Consider the following 17,206-nt stretch of genomic DNA (forward strand, 5'->3'; position numbering starts at 1 on the left):
GACATTTAGATGAGTGAGAGCATCTTTAAATTCTGGACCATTGAAAGGAGGGCCTTTGTCAAATTTCAAAATTGAAGGAACACCCCATATTGCAAAAATACTTTCCAATTTCTCAATGACTGTCATGAGTAATTGACGGCAGATCTTCAAGAGGAAAGCGAGAATATACATCAACAATTACTTGTAGATGTCTGTTGTCAAGAGGTCCAAAGAAGAAAATTGCAATCTTCTCCCATGCATGCTTTGGAAGATCAGACACTTTTAATGGATGTGGGGATGTCCTGGATGACAAGCAGTTGCACAAAGGACATGCCTTTAACTCTTTTTCAACTTTTTCGTCAAGAGGAGGGGCCCACACCCAGTTCCGTAGAGCTCGTTTAGTAGCAACAACTCCATGATGTCCCTCATGAGCCAGTTCAATAACCTGTTCTCTCAGACTCTTGGGTATGACAATAATAATAATCCTGTATTTGTAAAGCGCACAGCTACCCGTAGGTTTCCCGGCGCTGGGGGCAGTCTGGAAGATTAAGCAAGCATTTGCCCAGAGTCACATGGTGCTGGGCAGACGCCTGCCGCCGGTGCCGGGGATCGAACCGTGATCCCCAGCGTCCGGCATCAGTCGCCCTGGCCGTTGCGCCACACCTCTTCCTCATTCTTCCAATTCTCGACTCTTGTAAGATGATGCCTTCTGGGATAACTGAAAGTTCTTCCTGCACATTTTTGAATGTCTGGTATTCAAAGTCATCATGAAGGGGTGGAGTATGGTTTTGCCACGATTGACGTGTAATAAGGTCTTTAAGTATCAGCAAATCTCTGTCAGTGCTCGTGTCAGAAATTATTTGTTCCACCAATATGGCAGCTTGGGTACTGGATTGCCCAATAAAGTTAACATAGGCATCTGCTGCTTTAAAAGTAGTGCCATGATACTGTATTGGTACACGTGAGAAGTAGTCAGCAGGGTTTTTATCTTTTCCTGGACGATGTGAAAACATATAATCATACTCCTGCAATCGCAAACTCCACCTCTCAATGCGAGGGGGCATCTTGGCTTTAGGATTGCCAAACATTGTGAGCAATGCTTGGTGGTCGGTGACAATGGTGAAATGTTTTCCATACAGGAACACATGAAAATGCTTACAAGCCCACACCACAGCAAGGCTTTCTTTTTCAGGTAGTGAATAAGCACGTTCCGTTTAAGACAGACTTCGGCTAGCATAAGCCACAAAGTCCCTTAGAGCATTGGGATGTCCAGTGTGCTGAGCAAGGATGGCAACCAACCCCACTGGGCTTGCATTAACAACAACCTCCATTTGTAGTTTTGGATCAAAGTTTGCCTTTTTTAGTGGCGTTCTCAATTGCATGTGTGATTTTCTTGAAGCTGTGCTCACATTCACTTGACCATTGAAATGGGCCATATCATTTTGTTAAGTCTCTCAGTGGGGCACTTACAATGGCAAGGCCATGTGTGTATACCTTGAACAGTAACTGCCAATACCACAGCAGGATCGCAGCATAGTTGCATCTTGTAGGGGAGAAGTGGATGACAAGACTTGTGCTTTATTAGGATCCAGAGTCATTCCCCCATCTGAAAAGATATGACCAAAGAACTTAGTTTGGTTTGATGAAACTCACACTTTGCCACATTTAACGTGAGACCTGCATCGGCAAGTATACAACACACTTGTGTAAGAGCTTTATCATGTTCCTTTTGTGTGGCCCCGCAAATGTGTATGTCATGATTGTAATTAAAAGCATTTGTGACTGGCTGTATTATGCGACATATATGACATCCTGAAAACATTCTGCAGCTGATGACACTCTGAAACTTAGCCTTTTATATCTAAATAAACCAGCATGAGTCGAAAAGGTGGTAATGTACCTCAAGTTTTGTTCTGGTTTGAGTTGATGATACCCTTTGTTCAAATCAAGGGCGATAAAGACCATTCAGCAGCATACTCATGTCAGCAATATGTGGACCTGGATGTTGTTCCCTTTCAATTGCCTTGTTCCTTTGGCACATTTCAATGCATATGCATACAGCTCCTTCACCGTCCCTCTTTCACACTACCATGATGGGTGATACCCATGGCGTCGGACCAGTGGATCACTCAATGATATTGTATTTTACTAGTGTCTCAAGCTCTTTCTCAGCAGCCTCTTGTAAATGAAATGCAATTCGACAATGCCGTTGAGCACCAGGACGAATGCCCTAATTTATGTGAAGTTGCACTTTGATCTTCTTGAGTCTTCCTAGTCCATGAAACAAAAATGGAAACTGATTCACTGTATCATGATGGGCATTGAAATTGTAGTCTACAGAAACCAACCCCATGGCTGCAGCAGTATTGAAACCGAGTAAACATGCACTCAGTGAAGTGCCTGGCAAGACCTGAATTGGTGGTAGTACTTTCGTCTTTTTATGCTTCGCATTTGCTATGACTGAACCTTGACTTTGCAGTGGCGTCGAAGCAGCCTGTGCATACACTTTCGTTTTCAACAGGGTTGAACAGGGCACTGGAGACAGTTCATTGTACTTTTCCGCTTGCATAATGTTTATCAACGTGCCACTGTCTATGATAAAAGGTATGGAGCACCCATTCACTTTCAGTGTGATCTTGGGACAGTGTCCATATGAATTTTACACTTTCACTTGTCGACCTTGCTTCGACCGACATTCTTCTTTGCACAAAGCTAAACCTACATGTGCACTTCTTCAAAGCAGTCAACATTAATATCGCACACCCTTCTTCCTCACTGTCGCATTACAATGACAAACTTTTAGACGAGAAATATGATGACAATCGACATTGTTCAGTTTCTACTTGCCTTAACTGAGCTTCGAGCGTCACTTCTTAAACGTTCTGGCATCTATCTTGTTTTCTCAACGAGACACACTTGATCTTTCTTCCATTTTGTTTTCTTGATGTGACGCACTTGATCTTTCCCTCCCTTTGCAAACCGTTACAAAATGGTTCTCTTTCCCACAGCCTTTACACAATGTCCAATGGCGGGACATTTACCTTCATGTGGAAAGGAAACTCCACATTGGAAAACTTATTTTTCTTTAGAGAAATTACTTCATAGCCTTCAACCTTGTGTTTTGGTTTCATTTCACACTCCAAACTGATTCATTTGGGCCATTCCAGCCTCCATGTTAGCTGCTTGTCTGTCAACTGTTTCTTCCGCAGCCAACAGTACTGGCTCCAAGCTGAGTGTCTCTTTCAGCATTCGTCGGTTCAAGAAATCAGAGAGACAACTGTCTATTACTCTGAGATGTATGGCCTATTCATTATTGAATTAGTTGAACTTGCAATGTTAGATGAGCGAATCGAGTCTTTCTAAAAACTCATTCATCGTTTCACCAGCTCACTACCTTTCCTGACTGAAAATGTACCTCTCAGTCGACATTTGGCATGGGATTGAACGTGGTGTTTAATTTGACGGTAAATCACTTCACCTTGTGGTATTTTCTTTATCACTTCCTTTACTCCTTCACCTGCTAAATTCTTTAGATATTTAATGAACTTTTTGTCATTTGCTTCTTACAGCGTATCAATGAAATTATCAAAGATTTCGATCCAGGCAGTCCATCTATCACCAATAGTTCGCCTTTTGGCGGTATCGAAGAGGGGTGGTGGTTTTAGGAAGGCAGCAGTATCCTCACCTGTGGAACTTTTCTGCTGTCTGGAGCATAGCACCCTCAGGCTGCGTCTGCTGCCAGCTGGTACTGTCACCTTCGTTAAGCACTAGCTGTGTGCTGACATTTCAGTTGTTGCGTCGCTCTCTGCTTGTGAGGCACTGTCTTCTTCTTTGGTGGAATGTAGCGGCTTTGTTTCTTGTATGGGTTCTTCACCTTTCTCTCCTTTTTTATTGTATCCGATTTCCACTGCCTTTAGAGTTTCATTGCGATAGAAATGTTTTCACTTTTATATCTTTCTTGCATTTGGCTATCACTACCTTTAGCTCTTCTCTGTACCTGGTTGTCACTGCTTTTAGCGTGGTCATATTGTATGAACGACAGCTCTGTGTCTGGTTGTGGCACATTATCTCTTGTCTAGACTTTACCAGCAAATTTCTAGCCAACGACAAACAAACTTGCTGTAAGGCTTTCACTGTCTTCACTGGCCTGCACTGGCTGGAGTAGTTCTTTGAACCCACATACACCAACTGTCGATTTTCAATTCGACTGAGGCATACGTGGAATGCAGCAAGCAGTTTGCTCAATCACAGCATCTCTCCGGGAGAGCACTCTTGGTTCTTTGGGTTGTGGGGTTTACGTAATCCCCTATCTCATCGCCATTTGTAGTGTCCTCCCCAGCCCCGGTACGTGCAAAAGATCACACCTCACACGGAGCTTGGTATTAGACGTCTCTATTCATCAGTGTGTAACCATTAACTGAACATTCTACATCAGGTATTCTATCACCCACACCCAAGCACTTAGGTCACTGTTCTACGGAGTCCGCACTTAGGTCACTGTTCTACGGAGTCCGCCTGGAACCAAAAGGGCCAGCCTTCTCTAACTCGCAAGACACTGCAATGTCTTAAGCAGTTTAGCTACTGAATTTGTTTGCCACCTTTCTTTGAGCGAAATACTGGCCAGTTGTTCACATTCTGGGGTTATGGAAGGGTCTGGAGATGGTCCTTGAGTAACATGCTGTTTAATCCTCTCTCATTTTATAAAACAGCAGTTTCTGCACCTTCTTACTATAGTAATGATTTATGAATATTGTGGGTAGCTAGGAACTGCTTCTGAGATGATTTCCTCTTTGATTTGTTGTTTTGGGCTTATATTTCATGGAAGAAGAAATACCGGCTTTACTAATTTAGTGCAGTCTGTACATTTTCTCAAATTTTTGCTTTTTAGCAGTGCTTGCTTCTCTCTGGTTGAGGGAAAGGATCAGTGAATGTGTATAGCCTCTTTTTTATGACTAATGGAACCTGCTGAGATATAACTCAAAAAGGGGGTCAAATGCAGGAGTTATTAATGAGACCATACTCTAGTAACAGAGCGTACGTAGAGCGTCACACACCTGTATACTTAGGAATATGTAGTGAGCTTTGTAGTGATGGGCGCCTGCCTTTACCTCTTGACTAAACCATGGACTGCAACTGTGTTTTTCCCCCTCTCTTTTGCAGGATTTCCAAGCAGGCGCAGGACATCTTGTCTCTGGCCAAGAGGTGCCAAGATCAAAAGGCATACGTGGAGGAGCTTGAACGACAGCATGAGCTGCTGCAGGATGAGCACAGTGTCCTGCAGCTCACTTACCTGGCAGTGGACGAGAGGCTGCAGAAGACAGAGAGCGAGAACAAGCAGCTTTTAGCACGATGGATGGAGGAGAAGGCCTTGGAAGCTGATCGTCTCAACCGCTGCAATGAACAAGAGGAAAAGTAAGGTTCCTAAGTTGAAAATGGGCGGCTGACAGCTCTGCTGCCAGTAAGGAGTGACTAAGGCTCATGCAGCCATTGGGAAGGCAGTGGACCATACCCTCTCAGGGACAAGACTGAGCACAATAGGAGCATGCTGAAGGAAGTAGGGGAGTCAGACACCTATGAGAGGGGCCAAAAAGTTATACTCCCATGGTAGAGCTGGGCAGCTATCTACCCAGACAGTGAGTGGCTTTCTACAGTGAGGGATAGTGAGCAATGCATACAAGAGTGAGACTGGTATCTACACAACCAAGTAGACCGACACCTCTCTGCCACTGAGCAGGAGAGCTAGGACCTGCTCACCCGAGGGCAGAGATGGTGTGAAGGAATCGAGTTGCTTACCCAAAGACATCAGATACTCAGAATCCAGATGAAGTCACACACTCAGGGAAGATGCAAGGATCTATGCATCAAAGCCACAGATATACGCCTGGAGTAAAGGCATGTATCTATACAACCTGAGGAAGAGGCAGGGAGTTTTCTAGCCATGAGATAGGGAATTGTCCTCCAAGGGAGAAGGCATAAAGTTCAGCACTTAAGTTCAAATAAAACGAGCCACACATCCGGCGATGACAGGAAGGCACGCACCCAAGGTTGGCAGGAGAACCATACTCCTAGGGAGGAAACAGCCATGCATTAAGGGGAAGACAAGGACTGGCACATCCTGGTTGTAGAGGTGGGGGCCTTTGCATCCAAGAGGTAGAAGAAGGGAGTGTCCTGCTTAAGGGGAAACAGAGAGCAAGGAGACTTAATAGATAGCTGTACACCCATGTTGTATATGGAAAATACTTCCAGAACAAGAGAAAAAGGCAGACAACTTCACACCCAAGGTGTAGAGGTAGGGACCTGCAGACATTAGCAAGAGTTAAAGACCTGCACCAACAAAAGGAATAAGGAACCCATCCAGAATGTTATGGAGGTGAGTGCTTGTAATGGTAAGGGGAGAAAAAGGGGCAGGGTGCAGCTTGCTCATGTGGAAGAAGATGAGACGAGAGATGTATGCCCTATATCGTAAGAACCAAAGAGCTGTATTCGTAGAGGGGACGAGGCAATGAACTGCATGCCCAGAGTAGGTAAACAGAGTGGGAAAAGGCATGGAGCCTCAGCACCTGGGAAAAGGTAACGCGCTTTTGCACCCATGCAGGTGCATTCAGAAGGCAGAAGCAGACACCCCAAATACTTGAGAAGTACTGAAAGCCACTCATGCAATGCCTGATTCACAGGGACGTGGAGATGCGTCTCTATGACTGAAAGTAGGTATCTGTACACTGTGAAAGAGTAATTTAGAATCCTCTACACAAAAAGAGAAAAGGAGGTTTAACCACTGCACATTCTTTTAACCAAAGCATGTCAACACTACAGTGTGTTGCTGAAGCCAAACAGATACTATCAATTTAATCAATGTGTTTTACCGCTCCCTAGGCTAACAGTTCAATCTTATTGGATGAGGAGGCTTCACACACACTTTGTGGAATGCTTCGTCGTTGGCCACTTCACCTCACCCTAGTGAGACAGTACTACCAGGGCGGATTCAACCTCATTTTGATGTAATTCTTGATTATGCTTCAACTGGATAGAGCTGGGATCCAGATATATAAAGATTCCTTGGGGTAAACGTAAAGGAAATACCTTTTATTCACAGGTATACCCCAGATACGATTTAAAATAGAGGGTGGGATGAATATGGGTACATTGCCCTGTTCATCCGCTAATGAGCCAAAAGCTCATTAGCTGATGAACGGTGCATAGTACCTTTACGTTTACCCCAAGGTATTTTTTAGATATCCGAATCCCAGCTTTATCCAGTGGAAGCTTTATCAAGAGTTCCCTCAAACTGAGATCAAGTCCTCCCTGGTAGCACCATCTTACCTGGGTAGGTTGAAGTGGCCTGTGATGCAGCATGCCACTAAGTGTGGGTGAGGCCTCCTCATCCAATACGCTTGGGCTGTTAGCATAGGGGATGAAACTAATTGAGCAAATTGATAGTATCTATGTGGCTTCACCACCATACTATAGTGTTCACAGGGAATTGTGTATCCATATGGAAGACAAGGAACTATTTTGTTATGCTGATTACAAAATTAAACCTGATTGCCTTTATTTATATTTATTTATGACTCTTTTAACACATACCTCACAGATCAAACTGTCTCCAGGTACATACCAGGGATAAAGGAAGATGGTTCTCCTATATCTATTAGAGCAAGAGGTAGTTTATGAATCTCTCTGAAAGCCAGTAGGGTCAGGGTGTTTCAATATTAAGGAAATGATGATTTCGATAGGTATGGAACCACCTCCAGGAAGCTTCAGTCTTCGATTCATAAAACTATAAAAGTGGGAACAGTTTGAAAGCTGTAGTTAGAGGACCAATGTGTGGGAAAGCTTTGCTACATGGCCACTGGGGTACGAGCTAAGCCAAGCCTTTATAAATGTTGCAAACAACTTTAAACCTGATTATGCCACCACCAGGCAGCCATCAGGGGCTTCTGTGAATAGGGCAAATGAAATCAATGTTATAAAGTCTTTTTGTCAGCCTACAAACTGTATTTTGAATACTCTGTAAGCAGTGGTGTTACTCCATACACACTTTTGATTGCTGCATAACAATGTATTACCATTGCTTCCTAAACCATGCTTCAGCTGTGCACATACTGCATACCCTGGTCCATATTTAGCTGCTGTTGATTTTGGTGATGTTGTCTGTGATTGTCCTACAATGCCAAAATGGAGCTGTGACTGTTTTCTTTTCTTTGTATTTCTTTTCGTTTTCTAAATCTGACTTTAAAATCTAGTATGAAGATTGATTGTTTTTGCTCAAGAATGTATGAGATATCCTTCTCTGAAAAATCCATCCTATTTGCTTAGCTGTCTCTTGTCTCTCTGTCATCAGGTATGGGAAATTACTGACCAAGCTTCGGCGCAAACTGGAAAAGATGAAGAAATCATCCATGACGTAAGCAATGATAATGAGTAATAGCATATATGATGTCTGTTGAAAATAAGCGTACAGGTAGCCATCTCTGGTCAACTGTTTTTGAAGTACAAAATGTGTTACCCATCACTAAAGAACTGATGGGCAAATCTCAACTTTGAACTCCATAAAGCGCTTTTCCCAAACTGTGGGTGATGACCCCCTGGCGGGTTGTGAGTTGTATTTTGGTGGGTAGTGAAAGTCCAATCAAGAAGTAAAAATGGCTTTAAATTCTGTATTTATCTTATCACATTTGCTGTGCTTCAAAGACAGAGGTGAAATGTCAGGCCATGTGTGAGAAGGTGGCCTGGTATATGCTGTCCACTAATTAAAGTGGGCTCCCTGTACCAGTCCACACGACCCTTATGATGTATGAGGTCAAAGATAATCTTTAGAAAGCTATCCTAGTGGTAGCTGTGGTGAGCAGCCTTCAGGCTTAATCTTGAAGGAATGTAAAGCAGCTTGTTTTACCAGAATATTGCCTCGTAAATGACGATATGAAAGAACCACACAGTAATTATATAAAAATATGTATTTATGAATATAACACTCTCTACTAGTCTCTATGTGAGACTAGGGCACAAAGTACACAATACTGAATCAATAGAACATTCGTAAATGGCAAATTACACAGCGGGCTCCGGGGGAGGCCTAACCATATACTAAAAAAATGGTATAACAATAACGACTTGACTAGAAACAGTGCCTAGAGCACGTAGGATTGCTGCGACCCCACGGAACCACCCAAAGGAGTGACACCGGGAGCTCGTGGAGGACGGGTGTAGTGAGGAAACACGACCGCGAGCTCCGTACACCTCTATGGGGGAAAGTCGCGGTTGTAAAGTTACAAGTTAAGGACACTTCTACGAGGACCTCGAGCAAACCCTCTGGAACATAGGAGGTTCTTAAGCCAACCCACCAGTGAGTACCGAGGTACCTGTGTTACCTATCCCTGTGGAGCCGGGTGCATAGGAGTCAAGTGGTGTCGGAAACCTTTGTCGTTTTTCAGTGGAGAGTTGCAAAGAAGTACTGCTGCCAGGAGGGCGAAGAGTGTCTGGTGGAATCCAAGCCTGGATTTAAGGTGGGAGGAACCTGAAAGCAGAGGGGACAGAGGCTGGGTCACTTCAGGTGACCAGGGGCTTGGTAGTAAAATGCCCACCGATGTCGGATGCTTCAGGTGTGAAGAAGTGTTGCTTGACTCTGCAGCCACGGGAACCAGGAGACGTCGGGGATGACCAGGATCTGAAGGTGAGCTGTCCCACGAAGGATGCCGAGTGCTGAGGAGTCGATGTCCGGCTGGAGCACCAACAAGCCTTGGCAAATGCAACCCAAGCGGCCAGAGTAAACAGGTTACGGTGTGGACCAGCAAGGTCCAGGGGACTCTCCAAGCAATGGAGAGTCGGGCTTGTCTGGAGCAACCAGGTAAGCCCAAGAACGAACAAGGTGACCCTCGCCAGGACCCACAGGACTACGGACCAGGGATCGCAAGGAGACCTCAAGCAAGTTTGCAAAGTACCAGCCCACAGGACACATGGTGAGTGGAGGCCGGAAATCTTCTGTGCAAATATTGCTCTGGAGCAGGACTACACGGAGTCCAATGCACAAGCTCAGGAATCGTCAACAAACATATGCAACTGCAAATGTACGCAGTACACAGGGGTTCGGGTTGCACGCAGTGGTGGCTGGTGACATTTGAAAGTGGTAGGGCGTAAACTTTCTGTGGGAGTGCACAGCAGCGAGCGCAGCGAGGGAGCCCAACATCTTAAGGGGGCCGGGGGGTTGGGGGGATCACTCTGAACTTCAAAGAGTGTTAGTGTTTGGAGTGGGAATGTGACCCGTAGGTAATTCAGAACTGCTTTTGATGAAGGCACACATTTGCTTTGTGCGACTGTCCTTTAATTGTTCCAATTGCCTCTCACGGTCAGAGGAGGCAATTAGAACAATTAAAGGACAGTCTCACAAAGCAAATGGGTGCCTTCATTAAAAGCAGTTAGTTCTGATAGTTATAGGCCCCACCTGGAAAATGATACGAAGCAGAACAAAAAGTGTGGGGTTTATATTTGACATGCTCAAGTCTCCGGTTTGCGCAGAATAGTGATAGAACTTCCAAAAGGTAATGCACAAAAGTAAACATTCTTTATGGCCTTTGCTGCGAAGGAATGGTGAATGTCTCAGGCTTTTTCTGCTGGTGCAGCAGTTCAGGGAATGAAAGAATGAAGGAGTGAATAAAAGAGGAATTGGGTACAGCACTGAAAACTGAATGTCTTGGCGGAATGAGGGCAACATTGCGGGTGTATGCGTTTCCTCAGAAGGCAACAGATAATTTTTACTTAAGTCCTTTCTTCCTGCGCTGGTGAGAAAAGAGGCCGTTAATGGTGAAAGAAGAGGCTGTTAATGGTGCGGGGTACAAATGTTCTCTCCTTACAAGTTTGTGGAACCCCCTTTTCATGGTACTGTTATTGTGCTTAGGAAGGAGTGCAGGGGCAGACATCTGGAAAAATTTTACATCCTTTGAAATTTGAACTTCAGTGCTGCAGGGTATTCTTTTATGTTTTTGTTGTGGAGTTTTATATACCGCGAACTAGACCAGGAGGTATCCGAGCGCTTTACATGCGCACCAGTTTCGTTACAGATGGACACATTTTTGTTGGGCACGAGGAGATAAAGTGATTTTTCCAGAATCACAGGATGTTGAGCGTTCCTGCGGAGACTCTAACGATCCCCCACCTCCAATGTCGACTGCCCTAGTTGTAAGGCCTCAAGGTACAGAGTATGATTATATATATATCCACAGCCCTCTGAGAGGCTCCAATGCCCCCCCCCCTGTGGAGCGGCTCAAAGCGCCGTCAAGGGTCGTCACAAGAGAAAACTGGAGATATATAGGCACCAATTTCAACAGCAGCAGATTAAAGTGAGCTGCTTTTAGAGTTTGGAGCATGCACGCATCAGACATATAACGCAAACATCTCGCTGGCTGCAGGAGTAATTTACAACAACGTGCCGCCAAAACAGTTGAATGAAAACACGTCTAATGTACATTATGCAAATATATTTTGACTAACACAATCATTACATTGTCAATAGTTATTCACTTTTCGTACATTTTAACTAACGTATGCTTCTCTCAAATGAAGACGGGTTAGTTAGGTTTTCTTTTGAGTATAGCCCACTGGTACGGCCTCTTTTGTGCGGCCCATTGTCCTATTTACGCTTTGTCACTCTACTCTGGGATGTCCCAAGAAATGTTAGCGCAAGTGCTGGGCTGACAATGGAAAGGTATTTATCCAAGGTGCAGTCGGGTCCGGCATGACTCATGTGTGGGGGGGATTTGGGGGGGTGTAAATGTACAGGTCCGTCTCTCCAGTCACGGCCAGCATGTCTCGGGGGTATGCGCCGGGTGGGGGATTGGGGGGGCTTGTTTAATTAAATAAAATAAAAACAAGTACACTTACCAGGATGAGGAATCTCCTCCGTCAGTCCCGCGTTGCTCGCACCACGTTTCCGATTCAAGGTGGCAAATCAAAAGACTGGGGGCAGCTACTCGGCAGTATCCTGTCATTTGACAGGGTATGGGGCGACTGCAAGTCACCGCCCGAGTAGGTTCTTACTTACAGACTACTGCACTACACTAGGCATGCACAGCATGCCTAATGTACTGTCAATGGAGTGGCCGTGCTAAACTAAAAGCGCCCCTGGCTCGCAGTTGCGCAGTAGGAATCCACTTCTGGACTCCTGCTGCTCTCGCCTCCGTGCATGCGCTGTTTGTTTTTTTGTTGAATGAGTGACTCATGCGCACTTGAAGCAGCTGCCAGCACAGGCCGGAAATGTAAACAGACTGCCGTCTGCTTACATTTCTTGCTGCCCGTGAACAGCGTTTGCTTTTGATTCTAACTAGTGGGGCGCTGCCCCGGCGCCCCTATGGACCAGCCGCCACTGGTTGCACGGTCCCCACGAGGGATACTGGTCTCGGAATCGCTGAGAGGGCAGATCGAACTCAGGGACCTTCGGGAACCTACCTTTTGTGTTTCTGAAATCTCCCGAGTCCTTAGGAGCTTGGGAGAACCAAACCGGTCAGATGCGTCTAGGTGCCCGCTTTTGCAGGGGAGTAACTCCTTTACTCCAAGGAAGATTCTTCAGTCGTCCAGTGTCATGCAGGCAGTCAAAGTACTTGGTTTCTTCTTAGCAGAATCTTGTCCAGGTAAAATCTAAAGTCCTGTAGCCAGGTAACCCACTTTATACCCATGGGAAGGGGTTGGACCCTATTCTGTGAACCCTCCTGAGGGTTGCAGGACAGAGGGATGGCTACACCCATGTCCTTTGTCCAGTTTCGCGCCAGAGCAGGAGCCAATGGCTCCCAGAACTGGTTTGAGCTGGACGATGCACAGGGACACCAAATGTGCCCCCAGTGCAGACTTTCTGGCACTCTGAGTGCACCCCCCCTGCCCCAACGCACGAAATCCTGTCTGGGAGGTGGTCACACCTCCCTGTGACAGGATACCTATTGTCATGGCTTCCTCTGCTCGAGCTTGGCTCAGCAGCAGGAGAGCAGAATCGTGTCTGTGGCTGGCAGCATCCATTTTGTGCTGCCCAGGTCGTGAAAGCTGGTACAGGGTAAACTGGTGACCCACAGTAGTTGTTCTAGAAGGCTGTAATCATACCTCCCACACCAGTTGCTGGTGTGGAGGTATGCTTCCAAGGTGTTAGACACCAAACACGACATGTTTCTAAGCAGCTGTTTTAATGTTAGCATTTACCACGAGGTTATAATGCACTTAAACATATATGTCTGGCTCCATCACAGACAACCCCGGCGAAGGGTCTCCGAAAACTGCAGAGGGGCTCTGCTCATGCAGGGGCACCCTCACACGTAAAACCCAGCACCCTGTCTTCAGGATTGTTACGGCCTGCCATAGGGGTGACTGATGGGTATTTAAGTTAGTGATTTAAATAGATATAGTGAACCTATATCTTAAGTAAGTGGGGCAAGCACCAGCCTACACAGTCTGCTGTAGCAGGCTTGTCGTGTCAATTTAAATGGCCTCTCATGGGTGGCATAACACATGCTTCAGCCCATGGGAGGCCTCTGAGGTACCTATGCCCTGGGTATATGGTGTACCATATACTAGGGACTGATAAGTGTACCCCAGTATCCAATTTGGAGTGTACCTAAAGTACATACATTCAATTTAAGGGAGAAAGCAGATAGACTGGGGTCCTGGATAGCAGGATCCCAGTCAGACTAGGCCAAAAGCAGTGATACTTCAGCAAAAAGTGGGGGGGAACCATAAGAAGCAGATCCAACTATGTCTTCTGACTTATTGCTGCTTGTGTTTTTTAACATGGAGATTAGTGTTTACAAACTCTTACTTTTCATTTGGAGAAAGAAGCGTAAAGTGAATTATGTGACAATCTTTCAAAGGTACAGGGAGTGTGAAAGGAAAGGCTGTGGGATGTCATTTGTTTGTAGCGCACAACAAAATGTAAATGCAGGGAAACAAACTATACACATTCAGCAGTTAGAAAAGCAAAAATAAAGCACATTTTTTGTAATTGTGAAATGGTGTGGAAACAAATAATTTATTCGTAGCAAAGGAGACCAAGACACTTTACTTGGTGATGCACAAATGATAAATATTCACTGAAACCTGGATTTTCAAATATTGTCATTTGTGTGCAATATAGTTTTATTTGTAAAACTGTATACCTGTCCAAATTTAGTCACCATTTCAATGGGAAAATGTGCAGTCTGTAAATGATAGTGCACTACCACATGATACTTAAGTTACATAAAAAAATATCTCCTGCCTCAGGTACATTAAAGCTAGGTGGGACGCAAACGTTTGTCATTCTAAGAATTGGGTTGTGGTTCTAAAAAGCTTGGGAATACTCTTTGAGACGCTCATACTAATCACTCACTCATAGTCACAATTTCAGCATCTGTGAGATGCACTTCAGGCTCTCTGTACCACCTCTTATGGAGAAAGAGCCTCTGAGAAGAGAAATACAAGGACACTGGCTGCAGACTCAGGCCTGATGTGAGTGTGCAGTAGTGGTTACCAGGTGATCAGGAGAGGAAGGTATAGGACAGAACAAAAAAGGATGCAAGAGGAAGAGTGATCATGAGCAGAACCCTGGCATGTCAGAGATCGCATCACACCAATTCAGAGATATTTAGCCTAAGAGGCTTACGTAGCCGGAATTGGAGGTAGTGATAATTGGAGACAGCATTCCCTTCGTTGAGGTTTGAGAGGTGAGCCATATTGTGTTGAAAACATGTAGAATTCAAGACCGTAGCGCGCTGACAGCTTTTAGAACTCAAGACAGCTAGCCCGCTGCTCAAGTGAGAGTGAGGCCCTGTGTTGTATTGTTCAGTTTTGGGATAATGGAAGACTAATTGCACAGGATTTTGCCTGTTTCCGTCTATTATTTCTTTTAAGATAGGACTGAGATTTCCAGGACCTGTAGTTCTATGGCTTGTGGGCTGCTGGCTCCAACATGGATTGTCCTACCGTTGCAACAGAATAGTACAGGTCCCACTATTGTTGCCAAAGTGGTCACTTGGCCATATAGAGTGGCACATAAAATATATTTATGTGCCACTCTTTATTTTTTTGCTGTTACCTATGAAATGTAATTGTGGGTGGCAGCAAAGGTTTGTATTTCTCTTGTCTTTCACAGCTTCCATCTTGCACTTGTGGTGTCGCTAAGCCAATAATGGTCACACTCAATAGGTTTCCAGTGGCTCCCAGGCAGTGCAGGTGCACATATAACACCCTGCTACAGGTACAATTTAAAAACATGTTGATTCCACTTCAGCACTATGGTTAAATATCCATTTGGATCCTTTCTTTGCTACTTCTTGTTTTCATTAGATTTCACAGTTTTGCCTAATGAACAATGGTTGCATTTTGGCCAACAGTGTGCCTCTGGGGCTGAATCTATCTTGCTAGTGACTGTCTTTTAATGAACCCCAAAGTCTCGGGTTCACAATTGTCCAGTTCTGTGTGGGAATTCTGAGGAGTTACAAATCCTAATTTGCCAGGGTAAAAAGGTGAGGGTTGTATTTACTGGAAACCTTCCCTACTCTAATTTTCTCATCCAGTGACTTTCGCTGCTTACTTAAAGTCTCGTCTAGCCTGGAGCGGGCTCCTCTCAAGGGCTGTAACGAAAGTCAGCGGAGCTTTTGTCCCATCTACTCCATTGTGCTTTTTGATTCCTGAACATTGGTGGGACTTCTGAGATTGGTATGAATGTTTATCGTATTATCTTCATAGATTCTTGTCCAGCTGCAACACATTGTTTATATCCCATAGGTCTCAAGCTCATGCTGTGGAGGAGCTAGTCACTGACCCACAGAGTGGGGATACAACTTCAGAATACGACTGCATTGCCGAGCAGGTAAGACTCGCGATTGAAACCCATAATGAGCATTAGTAATTTCAACATTGATCAGAAGCATAAAGCTTTACATTGAAACACGTGCTGCAAGTGATTTACATTGCATGTCGTTGCAACGCAAAAGGTGTGCAACAGTGGGTAGAAGGTGTTGGATTTAACTCCAACATCGTCCCTACTGTTGCACACACTGGAGTTGGAATAGAAAATTAATCTATTCCAACTTTCAGCACCCCCCTGACAGAAAGTCGGAGTAAAAATTTGCGTTGCAACGGCATGCGATGTATTAGCATGCGTTGTAACGTCACATATTCGATACTCTATGTTCATGAATACATGTACATACATTACCTAAAGCAGGGTAGACCAGCACATGTCCAGATACATAAATGGTTTCAGGATAACCTCTGATGGATGGATATGATTTCAATGGAGATTAATTGTATGTGAATGTAGCTTATTGGGATATCCTGAATTTCTAGCATGAAGCTAGTTGTTGTAGACTTACGTTGGGCATGTGTGACCTACAGTCAAGCGAACATAAGCTGTGAACATTCAGCGCAAACTTGGAACCTGTCCTGCATCTACTTGTTTCAAATTGCGATCTTTATCTCTCTCTAGGAGCTCTGGGAAGTCCAAACCGATGTTCTTGACCCCTCTGCAATGCAAGAAGACACAAAACCAGGCACTGGCTGCTGTTATGTAGCCACTGAAGGAGACCAGGCATCCCCATACTTCCTGTGCACCGCGGACGCATCCTTGGACCCTGTACCCTCAGGAGCAGATGGGGAGTCATTGGGAGAAGTAGCAACAGAACACCAAGTGGAGAAGGTCATCCCATGAGGGTCTGTGATTGACGTTGCCGTCTTCGGAAGGCCAGGTGCTGCAACAGAGGCATTCAGTTTCCCAGGGATTTGCATCAATATAGGACAGTATTAGGGCAAACTCACTTGACCTCAGTCACTTGATCTCGCTTCAGCTTGAAGGTTGACTACGCAATGGGATGTGGGCACTTGTGGAGGGGGCACTCCCGCTTTCATTTTTCGTAAAAAGTATTCTGTTGGATTTCAGACCTTTTAATTTTACTATTTAAGATTCGCTCTCTGTACATTCTCGCCAAGCCTCCCTGCAGCACCGGCAGGTCCGTCTGCAGCCTACTTTAGAACCAAACTATGATTGCTTTCAAAAGCGAGACCCATTTTAGTGTTATAAATACAATAAAGCAATTTCTTGTTCTTCGGTTTTGGTCGGGAGTATCTGTTGTTGAAGAGTTCCACAAAATACAGCTAGCTACCAAGATATTCACGGGAGATGCGCAACCACCTGGACCAGCTACTTTCCCATTTGCTGGTGTCCCCAAACTATGAATAGTCCATGGAGATGCCAGCTGTCTTTATTCTTTCACTACAA

At 44.9% G+C, this 17,206-nt stretch overlaps 1 protein-coding gene across 3 annotated transcripts in view; it reads left to right on the plus strand.

Moving 5' to 3' along the window:
• LOC144791326 (autophagy-related protein 16-like) overlaps positions 1-17,044 on the plus strand; it is a 59,753-nt gene extending 42,709 nt beyond the window's left edge. For all 3 annotated transcript variants that reach the window (XM_078666000.1, XM_078666001.1, XM_078666002.1), the window contains exons 5-8: positions 5,140-5,391; positions 8,321-8,383; positions 15,715-15,799; positions 16,418-17,044. In XM_078666000.1, the coding sequence (XP_078522126.1) occupies positions 5,140-5,391; positions 8,321-8,383; positions 15,715-15,799; positions 16,418-16,639 (622 nt within the window). In that variant the 3' untranslated portion in view covers positions 16,640-17,044. The remainder of the gene's footprint in view (positions 1-5,139; positions 5,392-8,320; positions 8,384-15,714; positions 15,800-16,417) is intronic.
• The last annotated feature ends 162 nt before the right edge of the window (positions 17,045-17,206 follow it).

This window comes from Lissotriton helveticus, chromosome 11, assembly GCF_964261635.1.
Source record: "Lissotriton helveticus chromosome 11, aLisHel1.1, whole genome shotgun sequence".
Classification (NCBI taxonomy): domain Eukaryota; kingdom Metazoa; phylum Chordata; class Amphibia; order Caudata; family Salamandridae; genus Lissotriton; species Lissotriton helveticus.